This window comes from Caretta caretta, chromosome 2, assembly GCF_965140235.1.
Source record: "Caretta caretta isolate rCarCar2 chromosome 2, rCarCar1.hap1, whole genome shotgun sequence".
NCBI lineage: Eukaryota > Metazoa > Chordata > Testudines > Cheloniidae > Caretta > Caretta caretta.
This window is the reverse complement of record NC_134207.1, coordinates 266671985-266689949: the sequence shown is the minus strand read 5'-3', so window position 1 is coordinate 266689949 and position 17965 is coordinate 266671985. Positions and strand designations below refer to the sequence as shown.

The window sequence follows — 17965 nt, the reverse complement described above, 5'->3', positions numbered from 1 at the left end:
ACTAAACAATCCCAGTTCCCTCAGCCTCTCCTCATAAGTCATGTGTTCCAGTCCCCTAATCATTTTTGTTGCCTTCCGCTGGACTCTTTCCAATTTTTCCACATCCTTCTTGTAGTGTGGGGCCCAAAACTGGACACAGTACTCCAGATGAGGCCTCACCAGTGCCCAATAGAGGGGGAACGATCACGTCCCTCGATCAGCTGGCAATGCCCCTACTTATACATCCCAAAATGCCATTGGCCTTCTTGGCAACAAGGGCACACGGACTCCTATCCAGCTTCTCGTCCACTGTAACCCCTAGGTCCTTTTCTGCAGAACTGCTGCCTAGCCATTCGGTCCCTAGTCTGTAGCTGTGCATGGGATTCTTCCGTCCTAAGTGCAGGACTCTGCACTTGTCCTTGTTGAACCTCATCAGATTTCTTTTGGCCCAGTCCTCCAATTTGTCTAGGGCCCTCTGTATCCTATCCCTACCTTCCAGAGTATCTACCTCTCCTCCCAGTTTAGTGTCATCTGCAAACTTGCTGAGAGTGCAATCCACACCATCCTCCAGATCATTTATGAAGATATTGAACAAAACCGGCCCCAGGACCGACCGTTGGGGGCACTCCACTTGATACTGGCTGCCAACTAGACATGGAGCCACTGAACACTACCTGTTGAGACTGACAATCTAGCCAGCTTTCTATCCACCTTATAGTCCATTCATCCAGCCCATACTTCTTTAACTTGCTGGCAAGAATACTGTGGGAGACAGTGTCAAAAGCTTTGCTAAAGTCAAGGAACAACATGTCCACTGCTTTCCCCTCATCCACAAAGCCAGTTATCTCATCACAGAAAGCAGTTAGATTAGTGAGGCATGTCTTGCTCTTGGTGAATCCATGCTGACTGTTCCTGATCACTTTCCTCTCCTTTAGCGCTTCAGAATTGATTCCTTGAGGACCTGCTCCATGATTTTTCCAGGGACTGAAGTGAGGCTGACTGGCCTGTAGTTCCCAGGATCCTCCTTCCATTTTTTAAAGATGGGCACTACATTAGCCTTTTTCCAGTCGTCTGGGACTTCCCCCGATTGCCATGAGTTTTCAAAGATAATGGCCAATGGCTGCAATCGCATCCACCAATTCCTTTAGCACTCTCGGATGCAGTGCATCTGGCCCCACGGACTTGTGCTCGTCCAGCTTTTCTGAATAGTCCCGAACCACTTCTTTCTCCACAGAGGGCTAGTCACCTCCGCCCCATGCTGTGCTGCCCCGTGCAGCAGTCTGGGAGCTGACCTTGTTTGTGAAGACAGAGGCAAAAAAAGCATTGAGTACATTAGCTTTTTCCACATCCTCTGTCACTAGGTTGCCTCCCTCATTCAGTAAGGGGCCCACACTTTCCTTGACTTTCTTCTTGTTGCTAACATACCTGAAGAAACCCTTCTTGTTACTCTTAACATCTCTTGCTAGCTGCAAGTCCAGGTGTGATTTGGCATTCCTGATTTCACTCTTGCATGCCCGAGCAATATTTTTATAGTCTTCCCTGGTCATTTGTCCAATGTTCCACTTCTTGTAAGCTTCTTTTTTGTGTTTAAGATCAGCAAGGATTTCACTGTTAAGCCAAGCTGGTTGCCTGCCATATTTACTATTTTCTACATATCAGGATGGTTTGTCCCTGTAACCTCAATAAAGATTCTTTAAAATACAGCCAACTCTCCTGGACTCCTTTCCCCCTCATGTTATTCTCTGAGGGGATCCTGCCCATCAGTTCCCTGAGGGAGTCAGTCTGCTTTTCTGAAGTCCAGGGTCTGTATTCTGCTGTTCTCCTTTCTTCCCTGTATGAGGATCCTGAACTTGACCATCTCATGGTCACTGCCTCCCAGGTTCCCGTCCACTTTTGCTTCCCCTACTAATTCTTTCCAGGTTTGTGAGCAGCAGGTCAAGAAGAGCTCTGTCCCTAGTTGGTTCCTCCAGCACTTGCACCAGGAAATTGTCCCCTACCCTTTCCAAAAACTTTCTGGATTGTCTGTGCACCACTGTATTGCTCTCCCAGCAGATATCAGGGTGATTTTGAAGTCTCCCATGAGAGCCAGGGCCTGCGATCTAGTAACTTCCATGAGTTGCCAGAAGAAAGCCTCATCCACCTCCATCCCCCTGGTCCGGTGGTCTATAGCAGACTCCCACCACGACATCACCCTTGTTGCTCACACTTCTAAACTTAATCCAGAGACTCTCAGGTTTTTCTGCAGTTTCATACTTGAGCTCTGAGCAGTCATGCTGCTCCCTTACATACAGTGCTACTCCCCCACCTTTTCTGCCCTGCCTGTCCTTCCTGAACAATTTATATCCATCCATGACAGTACTCCAGTCATAAAAGTTATTCCACGAAGTCTGTTATTCCAATCACATCATAATTCCTTGACTGTGCCAGGACTTCCAGTTCTCCCTGCTTGTTTCCGAGGCTTCTTGCATTTGTGTATAGACGCTTGGCAGTTATCCCCCTATTTGTGTGACGAATTAATAAAGAATGCATGAATTTGAAACAACAATGACTTTATTGCCTCTGCAAGCGGTGATCAAAGTGGGGAGGGGAGGGCAGTTGGCTTACAGGGAAGTAGAGTGAACCAAGAGGGCGGGTTTTCATCAAGGAGAAACAAACAGAACTGTCACACCGTAGCCTGGTCAGCCATGAAACTGATTTTCAAAGCTTCTCTGATGCGCAGCGTGTCCTGCTGTGCTCTTCTAACCGCCCTGGTGTCTTGCTGCGTGTAATCAGTGGCCGGGCAATTTGCCTCAACTTCCCACCCCACCATAAACGTCTTCCCCCTTACTCTCTCAGATGTTGTGGAGCGCACAGCAAGCAGTAATAACAATGGGAATATTGGTTTTGCTGAGGTCTGAGTCAGTGAACTGCACCAGCGCGCTTTTAAATGTCCAAATGCACATTCTACCACCATTCTGCACTTGCTCAGCCTGTAGTTGAACAGCTCCTGACTACTGTCCAGGCTGCCTGTGTACGGCTTCATGAGCAATGGCATGAAGGGGGAGGCTGGGTCCCCAAGGATAACTATAGGCATTTCAACATCCCCAACAGTTATTTTCTGGTCTGGAAGGTAAGTCCCTTGCTACAGCTGTTCATACAGACCAGAGTTCCTGAAGATGTGAGCATCGTGTGCCGTTCCTGGCCATCCCACGTTGATGTTGGTGAAACGTCCTTTGTGATCCACCAGTGCTTGCAGCACCATTGAAAAGTACTCCTTGCGGTTTACGTACTGGCTGCCTTGGTGCTCTGGTCCCAAGACAGGGATATGCGTTCCGTCTATTGCCCCACCACAGTTAGGGAATCCCATTACAGCAAAGCCATCTGCTATGATCTGCACATTTCCCAGAGTCACTACGCTTGATAGCAGCAGCTCAGTGATTGCGTTGGCTACTTGGATCACAGCAGCCCCCACAGTAGATTTGCGCACTCCAAATTGATTCCCGACTGACTGGTAGCTGTCTGGTGTTGCAAGCTTCAAGAGGGCTATCGCCACTTGCTTGTGAACCGTGAGGGCTGCTCTCATCTTGGTATTCTTGCGCTTCAGGGCAGGGGAAAGCAAGTCCCAAGATCCATGAAAGTGCCCTTACGCATGTGAATGTTTTGCAGCCACTGGGAATCATCCCAGACCCGCAATACTGTGCGGTCCCACCAGTCTGTGCTTGTTTCCCGGGGCCAGAATCGGCGTTCCATGGCATGAATCTGCCCCATTGCCACCAGGATGGCCAGGGCCTGTGCTTTGAGAGAAGTCTGTGTCCATGTCCTCATCACTCTCGTCACTGCGCTGCCATCGCCTCCTCACCTGCTTTTGCAGGTTCTGCATATTCCGCATGATATTGCGTGAGGTGTTTCCAATGCTTATAACTGCCTCGGTGACCTGAGCGGGCTCCATGCTTGCCGTGGTATGGCATCGGCAGGGGGACAGGGTTGCAGGGGAAGCGGTGGTTGGATGATCAGTTTTGCAGACCTACTGCACCATCTGCTGCCAGGACACAACAGCTGAGCGGGCTGCATGCTTGCCGTGGTATGGCGAGACAAGAGCAGCCGAGCAGAATTGCAGCAGAAGCAGCCCTGCAAGACCAGCAGGAGAGCAGAGTGCCAGAAGAAGCGGTGGATGACAACCATCATATTATAGAGGTCCTGCAAGGTGTATTCATAGCATCAGGAGAGCAGAGTTGCGGTAGATGACGGTTAGCAGTCCTACTGCACCGTCTGCTGAAAGCAGTATGGCACCCGCATGGAAAAAAGGCGTGAAACGATTGTCTGCTGTTGCTTTCGTGGAGGGAGGGGCAACTGACAACATGTACCCAAAACCACCATCAGGCATTGGGAGCTTAACCCAGAATTCCAATGGGTGGCGGAGACTGCGGGAACTGTGGGATAGCTACCCACAGCGCAACGCTCCGAAAATAGACGCTAGCCTCGGTACTGGGGATGCACTCCGCCGACTTAATGTGCTTAGTGTATTAGTGTGGGGGGACACACGGTCTACTGTATAAAATCGCTTCCTAAAAAATTGACTTCTATAAATTCAGCCTAATTTCGTAGTGTTCCAATGTAGTAATCACTAGAAAAGGGAGGGTTAATACCCTCTCTTACTATGGCTATTTTGTCTAGTATTTCCAGATAAAAGGCAGTGGAAGAGAGGGCATACAGACAGGGTGGGGTGGGAAGTGGAACAATGAAGCTAATAGGTGACATTAGCCAGAAGTTTGACTGGTGGAGGCTGGGAGTAGGGGAAGGCGTAAGGGAGGTCAGAGTGGGACAGTGTACAGATCCAGAGGCAGGATTATAGAACAGGGTCGGGGGTCTCTTGTTTGCTGTCACTTTGATGACAAAAGGAAGGCATATGTCTTCTGATTACACCTAGAGAGTAACTGAGTCTGCCTGGTATGGAATTAACAACTAAATAAGTGTAACTCTTTTGTGTAAGGAAACTGGATCACTTTTCTTATGCTATTAGGGCCTTGATCTTGCAACCAGAACACACAGACAGACCCTTACACCCATGAGGAAGCCACAGAAGTCATTGGGTTTTGGCCCCAGGTTCAAGAGTCCACCACACGGATCTGATTACCGGCTTGGGGCTAAGGTCTGTGGTGTGCAGGCTGTAATTGGCAGTCGCCTGCTCATCACAACACCAAACAATAAGCTCTTCATAAAACCCACAAATCCGGTCTGTAAAGCTTTTTCTTCTGTAACTCTAAGTCAAATCTCCCTAAAATAAACAGGGTGAAGGGTGGGGGACGCTTCCTATGGGACTGGAAATAAAAATCTGTGATCTGAAATGCTGGGAAAGCAGCAAAAGCTGTAAATACTTCTGAGTTCTGATGACGCTGCAAACCATGTTGGCTTAACTCCTGCAGTTATCATGTATCTCTGCAACCCATGGAGGGGAAGAAAGCACAGAACTTTCTGGCTCGGTTATCTGTTGAATTCTATGTAATTTTGTTCTAACTTGGAAAATAGTTTGATCAGTTTACTGCACGATCACATATTTGCTTAAACTCACCCTCCATCTCCTTCTCCACCTCTTGGGCCTTATCTATACTGAGGATTTTCAGCTGCTGTGGGGTGGGGTGGGGATGGCAGCCACTGGTGCAAGCCCCCTAGTGTAGACAAAGCCACAATTTGGCCCCATTGCAGCTTAACCCTGGCTTGAAACCAGCCTATCTGCACTGATGCAAACCATAATTTTGTACAGTTTTCCTTGTTTTCACCTGGAGTTTGCATCAGTACAGCTACACGAGTGGCTGGACACCAATGGCTGCAACCAGGGTAAATAGCCCAGTGTAGTAAAGGTCTGAACTGAATATTCATATACATCAGTGATGTTTGTTTTATTGCACTGTTTCTCAGATGGAAAGAGCATCAGATTTCTCCTCTGAGCCAGACGGATATGCAGTTCTATTACTAATAGAAAGAAATCAGTACAAAGAGTTGTTCATCATAAAAGTGTCTAGCACAGTTTCCCTCACTAGGGTGAACGTGGCTTTTTTGGAGGTCTGACAAGTCTGAGTAAGCCATGTGCACTGTATAGTCTATAGCCTCCTTTCCTTCCCGCCCCACAAGTGCTTAGCCTGATATGTATGTGGCAGCGGTGCTTCGCTTGAATCTGTTTCGGCTTCTAAGAGCAAAACTGCAATTGTGGTTGGTGCTCACAATTAAATGTGCGCACCCTGTCATAGCAAATGGATTAACGTACAGATGGCGGCGACTTTGTATAATACTATGCAGAAATCCATCAAAACGCTCAGCACCTTCTAGAGTCAAAGGCACAGCATCATCTGAGGGCCCGATGTGTCTGGAGGAATGAGCTTTGCTAGTTCATTGCTGTGGGTAAAATGTGTGCAGAGAGGTCCCCCTATCCATTCCACCCCACCCCAGTTTGAGAACCTCTGGTCTGTAGTAAAGTTGGGCTAGCACATCTCTGATCTTCCTGTAGTGGGACCTGTAGAAGTGATGCACACTGACGGAGTGAGGCTGTATAAGCAAACCACTAGCTGCTTTACAGTGCTGCGCTAGTATCTTTACCCTCGCGCATCAGGTATGCCAAAGGAGCTTATAGGTAACACATCCAAGAACAAGGTCCTGATTCTCTACCCAGCTCTTGCTGTTTTAATGGTCCATAGCGGATTCTTCCAGCAGAGGGCGCAGTGTTTGCTTAAATCACTTAAAGGGAAAAGTGTTTTTCTGGTAAGATTTTATTTCCGCTGCAAAGTGTAGAAGGTCATCACACAAGTCACCGCCCAATTTCTCATCAAAAGGAAACAGCTGGGAGGAGGGTTTAACTCAGTCGCTGTCATAAAAAACCAAACTGTACTAAGGATTTGTTTAAACACAAAAGTTATACCAGTATAGTGAACGTGGCACAGTTAAAGTGAGAGAACACTCCTAGTCTGGATGCAGTTACACTGATATTTAAAGGTGTCTTATACCAGTATTGCTTATTTCTGTATGGAGAGGGTATAACTATGCTGCCATAAGACACCTTTATATCAGTATGACTGTCAGTAAAAAAACAACAAAAAGCCAAAAAAATCACACCCATGACAGATTAGTTTTATGGGTACAAAAATCTGTGTGCATAGTAGGCATTAGAATTAACATCTGTGTTGAGCTTGTTGGATGGAGTAGAGGAGCTGCCACTCCCTATTACTGCTGTGGTGGTCTTGATGCTGGGTGTTGCATACTTGTCCTTCAGCTCTGGGGAGGTGTCACAGAGTAACATTCTTTTGTAGTTTTTATGTTGCATTTCTCCTCTAATCCGGGAGAACAATACTTTGGAAGTGTTGGGTGCAACTTTGGTTTTCAGTGACTGTAGTTCTGTCCTATGTAGATTGTGGCATGTCGAGGTTATACAGGTGTAACCCTTCTGCCCATCAGAGTTGGCAACAACAAGGGCCGGGTTCAGTATCTAGGGGTTCCATTCCAATAACACAATGTAAAACCAGCTCGAGCCCCCACCCACTGACCTGGGCGCCTCTAAGAGGCAATACTTCCCCTCTCGCAAGCACAGAGTCTGAGTGTAGCAAAAGCCTTTTAATAACAGAGAAAAAATGTGGCATTATGTTGGGGAAACACCACCAACAGGATTCATAACACAACCCATGAGCAAAAAAACCCACCCCCAAGCAAACTGGGGTGTGTCCTTTCCCTTTGGTTCTTGAGTCCAGGAACCTAAAGTCCTAAAAGTCCAACAACCCAAAAGTCTCTGCCCCGGTCAGTTTATCTGCAGAGTTTTACCTCCCAACCTGGGTGGAGATGGGGTGGGGGTTAAGGGGCACCTTACATGGTCCAAAGTCAATCGCCCCACCTCTCCATGGGGCTCCACTCTGCTCCACCAGCCGTCCCACAAATCGCTCCACTCTGCCAGCCGCCCCCATGAGCTGCTCCAGGCATTCCACAAACTGCTCCACTCCACCAGCCACTCTGCTCTGCCAGCCGTCCCACAAACTGCTCCGCACTATATCTTCAGGCTCCCCCACTACTTAACACAACACTCAGTGATTTCAGCTCTTAGTAAGTTTAGCTCTTTTGTGATTTCAGCTTGTAGTAGGGGAGCCTCAGTGCTGGTGTACCATTGGCCCAAAGTGAATTCAGCTCAGGAGCCTCTAATGCTAATGGAATCAAAATTAGCTTTGATATTCCACAGTGGAGAAAGGAGGAAGTGCAATTAACATGTAAGGCCCTCATCAGGGGACCCATACCACCAGGTATCAATAACTGTCCCCAGCCTCTCTCCATTCACTGGGTTTTGGAACCCATGACCCTTGTCTAGCGAGTGCTGCTTAGTTGATGGTGAGTCCCTCCATCATAACTAAAGGCCAAGTACAGTTCCACTGTCCTTGATTCACATAATCAGGATAATAACAGTTTATTCCTTCCCCAATAACAGAGAAACTGGGTCCTACAGCAGCCAAAGTGACCATCTAGGCAGGGTGGGTGTGTCTATGCAAATGAGACCAGCCCCTGAAGTTCTTTTCCACAACCCACCATAACTCGCCACCAGATGTCAGGGTAGAGCTCATCCTGACTCTGCTTCCACAGGCAACCATTTCTAAATGAGGATCCAGTGTTTCCATTCAGTCCCACATTCATGGTTTGCCAGTTCCTGGGCAAATATGCCATGGATAGTTCATTTAATGAGTTCCTGGGGTTTGTGGGCCCCCCACTCCCACCCCAATAGACCCATTCCAGTATTTTGGCTGGAGTGTCTTTCCTTGTTATCTAGATTCTATACTGAGTCACTTAAGGAGTTTATTGTTAGAAGTGTCTAACTTTTGTCTGTCTTGATGGTTTTGGCCTCTGATCAATCAGTAATGATTTTTAATGAGCCTTTCATAAGAGGCTCATAGATGAGTTTATATGCTGCTAATATTTTTGATAAGTACTTTGGGGTCAGCTTGACTGGAGACTGAACTCTCACCAAGTGCTGTGTCTGTCTTCTGTTTTTTAGATGAATATGGCAGTGTTACACTTGCTTGTAGGTAGTTTCTGTGCTCGACTGGAGAATCTAATTTAGTGAATGTAAACTCTTGTACTGATGGCTGCACTTAGTTTACTTAGTAGTCTACATGGGACTTTAATTGAAGATAAATTGCTGATTAGTGTACGAGGAGTGCTTTTCATAACAGATATCGCAGCTTAAAAATTCCCTGACCGATGGTACATGAGAAGCTTTCCTTCATGAGAGGGGATCCTACCCGCAGTTCTTGCAGAATGTCAGCTTGTATTTAATTGGGAGTGAAGAGAACCAACTATATGTGAAGCATTTCATTGCTGCCATCCTGAGTCTGCAGTCAGATGGCTCTAGTGCCTCAGCTGGTGTTTCCTGTTTTTCTCCAGCCACAGAGTGATTTTGACAAGACTTGGTTCACTTCACTGCTGCTAATTGGACCCTTGTGGGCAGCTGTGTGAAAGTGACTGCCATTATGTCCATGCTGCTGCCACTTGGTAAAGCCCTGCACAGTTAGGAGACTGTACTTGAAGCAAGTATATGAATGTTGCATTGTCTGTACCAAAATCTCCAGCACTCAAGGAATTGAAATCATGTTGGGTTCAGTACATTTTATGGGTTATTTCATATTGAATGGTTCTAGAGGGCAAATCCAAGACTTATTTCTGTATATTACCAGTGATGTTACTGTAGGCAGCTGAAGGATAATTTTCCTTCTCTAACCCAAACTGTTATTTTTCTTGTGTACAAAGTCACGAATTCCTCAATGAGAGCGTTCATCATAATGCAACTTAATATCTGCTTCAGTCCGCCCCCACCGTAAAATGGGAATGAAACATAACTACCTTTCGTAAAGTGCTTGGAGACTTTAAATGAGAGATGCTACAGAAGTATGTAGTCTGCTTAGTTTCTGAACTGACTGCCTTCCACTTAAGGGAGGGGAGAGGATATACAGGGCAGAAGAATGTGCTTCGTGTTTTTAAAATGGATGGTAAACTCATAGCGCAGGAGACTGTCTGTCTTCTTTTGTGTTCATATTATAGTGCCTAAGGGGGTCTTAATTCTACTGGGAGCTTCCTGGCACAGCTGCAGTACAAACAATAGGAAAGCTTTACTCCAGCAGCCTTTGAGGCTGCTCATAGAAATGTTCATCAGTTAGGAGTTTTATCTATAGCTGTATAGGACATTGACAAAAGAGCAATTTTCCTTAGATAGTTTGAGTTCTGTCTGTGCTAAATCAGCCAGACTGGATATCTTTCTGATGTTAGGTAATGTCAAGCAGTGCTCTCAAAATCAGTGTAGACTGTTTTTAATGTATTCCCAATGTTCACTAATACAAGCTATTTGTGATATACTCTGATTGCTCACCAATCTTCCGCTGTTTCCCTTGGCAAAACTTGTTTGCATATGTATATTATCCAGTGAGCTGACTGTTTGTTTTGTTTTTTAAATGCAAAAAACCCCACAACTACTTTAAAAGCAGATTTCAGAGTAACAGCCGTGTTAGTCTGTATTCGCAAAAAGAAAAGGAGTACTTGTGGCACCTTAGAGACTAACCAATTTATTTGAGCATCAGCTTTCGTGAGCTACAGCTCACTTCATCGGATGCATTCATTCATCCGATGAAGTGAGCTGTAGCTCACGAAAGCTCATGCTCAAATAAATTGGTTAGTCTCTAAGGTGCCACAAGTACTCCTTTTCTTTTTTTAAAAGCAGAATCGTTCTTCTGATTGGCTGCGTGCCCCATGAATTGTTTCTGAATGAATCTGGCTTAGTGTGCTAACTCCATAAATAAAATGTTCTCTTCTCTATCAATTAAAAGCAGATTGCGGTTTGAGTCTAAATGATCCATCTGGTAGATGGAATTACTGTTGCAAACCAACCAGATATAACAAACTGAATTGGAACATGCTAAAACTAGGGAGAAGGGGCCAAGTGTGCCAAATCCAGGAGGCTTGGCTAAACGGCCTAGACCTTTGGAAAGGGAGAAGTTTGTGTGGTGCCTTTCATCCCAGAATCCCTCCAGCTTTCCGCCTTTGGCTCCCTTCACCATCACTAAAGTGCAGCCCCATGTGGGGTGATGTCAGCCACTGTTTAACAGCACAACAATGGTAGACACAGCAGTTCAGGAAGTGAAAGAGGCTTTTCCACTTCAAGCTGCAGGGGGAATTCTAGATGGGTAGAATGCAAATATCTATTTAAAATTTTGCCGTGATCATTGATTTCATTGTGGTTGGGTGAGTTACTTTTTCCACTAGCAACTCTTCCATCACCCCTTTAACGGTGTCAGTGTTGCTGAGTGTGAAGAATTTGTCTGAAAACAATCATCAGATTGCTAGGGGGCAGCTCTAAATACAATCCATCCCGTCCTTTCATTACCAGTAGCTACAGATCTCTGCAGCATGCCGAGTCTGAAACGCACAGTGCCACTTGTCTGACTGCTTCCCTTTCTGTCATGCTCTTGGTTTAAAAAGTGAATGTGTTTTAAAACGGGAGCCATGGAATGGCTTGAACTCTCTGGAGACAAATACTCACTTTATCCAGCGTCTATGAAGCATTGGCTGCTGGCAGGGAGAACTTCCTTCCTGCCTACTTCCCCAAACATGCAAGCCCACGAATGGGCCACAGGTCACCAGGTGTGAGCTGGCAGGACAGTCCAAGGACAAGAGCATATATTGTTCAATCTCCCAAAGCTTCTCTACTGAAAGTGGCAACAATGATGTAAAGTGAAGGCCCAGATTCTCAAAGATATTGGGAGTTAGGTGCTTAAATACTTCTGAGGATCTGGTCTGAGATGTTTTCAGTGGGAATACCTGACTGTTGTTAGGAGTTGCACTAAGACAACCATCTCTTTCACACAAACCACCAGCTGGCCTTTGGAAGTTGCCATCTAACCTGGTTCCACATTAAAACTAATTACCTAGAAGTAAAATGCTCCATATTTTGTATTACTAATTGTCTGAACCTTAGACTCCTGGGGGGTGTGTGTGTGTTTTTCTTTGATTCTTATTAGTGCCGTTGCCAGTTTTAATTTTTCCAAGAGTAAACACAGCCTTTCAAAACTGTTGTCATCTCAATGATTGGGTATTCTCAGCAGATCTCTTGGTCCCAGTCCAATGCCTTTTGTAACTGACAATTGAATTCCTTTCTGTTGCTACACCCTGACTCATCTCGGGCTATGCCACAGCAATGATCAGGAAGGAACAAAGGGAGGAGGACTAGGAAATGACACCTCAGGAGATTCTAATGGCAGATGCGGAAAGAGTGTTCATTTTGTAATAAAGACTGGCCACATTGGCTGCTTTACAAATCTCAAGGAAAAATTATGTCCCACTGCCCCAAAGTGTGTGTGCTTCTGCTATATCAGTCTGACACACGAGGAGAAGTATTGCATCTAATACTTAGAAATTGCAAATTGTATCCTGCAGGAGTGGAAAATTGGCTTCATTCATGTCCTGTACTGGCTGCAAAAGGCAACTTGACCTGCTGAGTCCAAATGTAAAGGTAACCTCACTGGGATCATAATCCTCATCAGTTTCCCTGTGTACCTGGCTACACCTATCGAAGCACAGCTGCTGGCAGCCAGTTATCCGTCACCCCAAGATACACCCAGTTAGGAAGCCAGCACAAGGTGTTTTGTGTGAATGGTCAATGGTACATGACTACACATAAACACTTAAGGGAGTATAGTTTTCTGAAGCCTAACAAATTTGGCTGATTAAATAAATTGTAAAATACTTTTCCCTTAAATTATAAATTGTGTTGTCCCTGTTTAACAAGTCTATCACATTAGGGAATAATCGTGTTGGGCTTTTTAATTTGTTTATTGCTGCATGTGAAATTGCTTGCAGCTAATTCTAATTACTCTTCTGATACCATATTCTGCAATTTATGTCCAAGCCTTGCAAAGCTTATTTGAACACTCCTTTCATTGTCTTCTTTGCCGGCCTGTCTTCTGGAATGCCTTGTCAGGCACACTCTTCCTGACCTGGTTTTCAAGGGCTGGCAATTTTTTGTAACTTAGACCCAGGCCTTATTTAAAGTCCTCTTGCCACAAATTATGAATTAGTCCCTGTCAGAACTTTCCCGGTCTTGATTTTAAAAAGCTTGGTGTAGGGTCTAAAAGTATTAAGCGGCTGTAGCACAGCTGAAAGTGGGGAGGGGAGCTGGTGTTTAAACGTCTCACATTTTGGGGAGTATCTCCATTTACAACTCCTTGCATAAGTACCTATCTACAAATGTAGGGACTACTAGCAAGAGTTCCTCAGCTGATTTCCATTGTCTTGGTGGCACAGATCGAGGAAAGCCACAGGTGACTGATGGTCAAGGAGAGTTAGTGCTGGAAATGGATCCTGAACAGATAGTGCAGTGTGGTTTCTTTGCTGTTTCTAGTATTTCCTTACTCCATGCTAGACTTGGGAGTCCCTCAAACTATGAGTACCTGCTAAGTGGAAAGCACTGCTTTGCTGAGTCATAGATTTCCTAGATTCATAGATTCCAAGGCCAGAAGGGACCATTGTGATCATCCAGCCTGACCTCTAGAACATAGGCCATAGAATTTCCCCAAGAGAATTCCTTTTGAATGAAATAATTCCTTTTGATCAGTGGCAGCACTGAAGATGCTACTGTTAAATGTTCATCTGACTTTTTTTCACTGGGAGCTTTTTTGTTCACATCAGCTAGATTTTTTTTCATGGTTTTTCAGTACAAGTGTGCCTAGCAGGAGGAAACTGTGGTTACTCCACTTCCTGCTCATATTATTGTTGAAGAGTGAAAACTTAACAGTTATGCCTTGCTCCTCCACATGCTCCAACAGCAAGTTGAAAGCCTGTAAGTACAATAACTAGCTGCACAGCAGGTGAAACGGGACTTTTTTGGAGCTTCCAAAGTAGCTCCACAACACGTTTTCCTTCTGCTCTTCCTGGCTGGGCTCATAAATGGAGAACGAGGTAGGTGTAGGTTTTGTATTGACTCTTAACATAAATGGCCTTCAGAGTTCAGTAGTTCTCGGTTCTGCATTGTAGGACGCTGTCTTACTTCCGTTTCTCTAAGGCTTTCAGAAAGTAAAATCCAGACTCTCTCCGCTGGTAATGAATTTTGTAGAGCTCTGAACTGAAAAGAGAGGGGGATCAGTTCACTGCACTGGGATGTGCAGGTTCGTTGGGAACAAGCATGTTTCCTGCATGTCCTCATACCTTTCTGAAGCCTGAATGAAGTTGTGAAGATAGAACCAAAAATCTTTTCTGGGGTGTTAGACGTAGTTTGGGTCAAATGGCCATAAGTGTCACATAGGAGCTCTCATATTTTCAAAGCCACCAGAGCCCTGCATGTGGCAAGGGGGAGGCAGGGAAATCCATGTTAGTCTGAGAGATCGTTTTGGGTGCCATATTGAAACTGACTTGCGGATTTTTGTATCTCTTCCCTTAAGTTTACTTTCTACTGTTATTTCTAAAGATGCAGGTGTAGCTAGATCTCTATAGAGTAATCTTGGGGATTTTTTTCTCATTGCACCAAAAGTCAGCTGTGGAGACCAGCTACTCTATTTCTGGTGTCTTATGTAATTTAGTAGAATCGAAGTGCTAAATCCTGCAGTCCATACTCAGGCAAAACTGCTGACTTCAGGGCTCTAAACCTCTCAGACTCAGAAAGCATAGCTGGTTCCTTCTGATGGGCTCTGCTCTACTTCTTGCTGGCGAGGGTTGCTGTTCCCCTCTCTGAGTATAGTCAATAGAAAAGGGTGGGGGGGTAGTAGTTTTTTTTTTTTAAAGTCATGACTAGCTTGATCACATTGTGACATTAAACTCCATATTCTTTATGAAATATGCTTATGATATGGATATGACCTAACTAAGATGTACTTTATGCAAGATAGCTCATGTAAGATATAATTGGAAAGGTTATGATTTACTGAATGTGATTATCCAATTTGTATGCCTGTATCATTTCTGTATCTGGAGTTAGGAATATTGACTATTTATCTGTATTTCAAATATGTTACTTTGGGTGTCACCCCCAACTAGCCCTTCAGATACAACAATGGAGAAACCAGACAGGGCTAATGGCCCATTAGCAAAGATAATGGACTGTGAAAGAGCTTAGACTTCCCGTGGATGCTCCAGACAGCCTAGGAGTAATGGCTGCCACAGCCCTGCAGAGACATGGATCTGAGTCACCTGGTGCTGAACCTACCCCTTGGAATGCTAGTGTTCTTCCACTGGGAGATGAAGGGTTCTCACCAAACACAAGAGCGATATAAGGCAGGGGAGTGACATTCTCGTGGTTCTCCTCTGCCTCCCCACCCAAAGAGACACTGAAAAACACCTGGAAGTAAGAACTGAACTGAGGGGAGAGGGTTGAACCCAGACTGGGAGGGCATCCAGTCTGTGAGTGGAATTACCTGAAGTCTCAAGCTGCAGGCCAGGGCAGCTGCCTTTCAAGACTTTCTGTAATCTACCTGTGACAATAGTTAGGGTGAGAAGTTACATTTTGTAACCTGTTTCTTTAGTGAATCAAATTTAATCTGTTTTGTTCGGTTTGCTACCCCTTTAACCACTTAAAATCTGCCTTTTATAGTTGTTAAACTTATTTCTTGTTTATAATATAACCCAGTTTGTGCAATTCATAATTGGGGGGAGGGGGTGTAAGAGGCTGTGCATACCTTCCTCCACATTGAGGGAGCAGGTGGATTTCATAATATGCCTTCTAAGTCTGTACAGGAGATGGACACCTGAGTGCTGGAGCAAGTCCTCAGAGCTGATCTCAGTGTCTTTGTCGTTCTGCAGTTGAGTGCGGCCTGACTCTGTGTGTGCTGGAGGAGGCTTATTAGCCTGGCTCAGCCAGAGAGGTAAAAAGGGTGCGCAGGCTGGCAGAACAGGTGGGCTCAGTGATATCTCAACACATCAGGTGGCACCTTAAGAGGTCCAAACTGTCACACACATTCACCCCGTGTTTGCTACTGTTGGGAAGAAAGAACAGGTTTGTGTGAATCCATTGAAGCAGACACGGTCTTGTATTTGTAACCTTTGTCCCTATTTCTCCTATCCCCTCCCTTTATATTTATCTTTCCATGGCATGTCCATGGAGAATACAAGCCCTTCAGGTCAGGGACTATATCATATCTTATGTCTGGATAGCACAATTTGGAGGCTGGTAAATAATATAAAACATGGACTTTCTATAATTGATCTGGGGGATGTTCTTTTAAATGATTTTGGATCTCTGTGATTGTGTTAGGAAAGAGGTACTAAAACAAGTTAGTCTATCAGTCTAAAATGAAAAAAGAATATAATGAAGTCTACAGACGCTAACTTCCAGCACGGTTTGGTAATCTTAACCACAGACTGTGCACGTCAGAAAAACATGACAGACTGACTATATACGGTAAACATGACAAATTAGCGCAAGGCTCAAAGAAATAAGAGACAAAATCTGCAGCGTACAATCCTTAACAACCATGGCTTCTGAGAAAAGAGGCTATGAAGCTGGACACTGCTTGTGTCAGACAAGTGGAGGAATGAACGAGCTAATGTTGCTGTAGCAAGATGTAAAGTGCTGTATAATATTTTGCTCTATCTCTGGTGCTGGAAGTGCTTTGGAGCACTCCTGTGATGTAGCTAAGCATTGATATTTGAGCTAATAATTTCTACTTCCACCTAGGGGTGTGTAGTGCTTGGCAGAAAAATAAGGGGAAAACCCAAGCCCTCCCCCTGTTTGTTCTTCCCATTTTTCAAGGTGGAGAATCAGAAATTAAGTGACTTGCCCTAGGTATCCCAGGAAGGCCAAGCACTCAGAGGTCTACTGTTGGGAAACAAAGCTTCACTGCTGATTACCATACAACAAAACTGAAACCTCAGTTTGCTGAGCCAGTTGGAACTCATCTGACCTGCACTTTGAGGCAGAGGACAGAGGGAAGCCGGAGTGGAAAGCGTGTGCTGTTTCTGAGGCTTGGTCCACACTAGAGACACAAGACGGCTTATGTTGAGCTAACTACGTCAGTGTCTACACTACAGCCTTGCTCCCAGTAATGCAAGTGCTGTACTACGCCGACATCATAACTCCACCACCACGAGAGGCATAGGGCCTCTGTCAGTGTAGTTAAGTGTAGACACTGCCTTCCTTACTTTGGCTATTGGCTCTCACTCTTGTCAAGATAAGAAAGCCAGCTTGTGGCTCTTGGCTTCCAGCTGCCCAGTCTCCCCTCCAAGCCAAGCTGCCACCCAGGCTCCTGCCTTGGGCTGCTGCCTGGGCTCCCCACTTGGAGCCCTACAGTCCCCCCGGGGTTCTGGCTCTGTGCTGGGAGCATGGCAGCCAGACTCCAGGTGCAGATCTCCCCGCTGGAGGCAAGAAGCTCTGGCCAGCAGTCCCTCCACTCCTGGCAGGGAGCTGCACAGAGCTGAGAGCCATGGCTGTCAGCCCCCATGTTGCCCCTCTTCAGTCAGTGGAAGTGCTCTTGGTGAATACGCACGTCACTGATAGAAGGAGGGTAGTGTGGACATCAGCCAGCGCACTAATTACTGTGATGGCTGTAAGTTGACCTAACATAGGTTGATTTAAGATTGTAGTGTAGACATGCCCTGAACTGCAGACCTAACCAAATAACTTGTTGTTTGGTCTACACTAGGAACTTACCTTAGCATAGCTACATCCCTCAGGGATTTGGAAAATCCACATTCTGAGAACGTAGCTTTGCCAACCTAACCCCTGGTGTAGACAGTGCTAGGTCTACAGAAGAATTCTTCCCTCGATCTAGCTACTGCCTCTCAAGGAAGTGGATTGCCTACACCAGTGGAAGAACCCCTCCCATTGGCATAGGTAGCATCTACACTGAAGTGCCATAGCAGAGCAACTGCAGCTGTGCCGCTGTAAGGTTTCCAGTGTAGACGTACCCTGAGAGAGGTCGCAGATCAGAAGTTCTTCCCTTCTAATACAAACTACAGAAATGGACACTTGTGCTGGTGCAGACGCTAAGTGCTGCATTTATAAACTCCAGGA

General features: G+C 45.6%; 1 protein-coding gene across 5 annotated transcripts in view; it reads left to right on the top strand.

Moving 5' to 3' along the window:
* CCM2 (CCM2 scaffold protein) overlaps nucleotides 1-17965 on the top strand; it is a 125680-nt gene that overhangs the window by 38364 nt on the left and 69351 nt on the right. Inside the window, exon 1 of one of the 5 annotated variants that reach the window (XM_048837324.2) lies at nucleotides 13794-13923. The exons of 3 other annotated variants lie outside the window; for them this stretch is intronic. In XM_048837324.2, the coding sequence (XP_048693281.1) occupies nucleotides 13912-13923 (12 nt within the window). In that variant the 5' untranslated portion in view covers nucleotides 13794-13911. Of the gene's footprint in view, nucleotides 1-13793; nucleotides 13924-17965 lie in introns of those variants that run through there. One more of the 5 variants, XM_075126083.1, reaches the window with a different exon arrangement.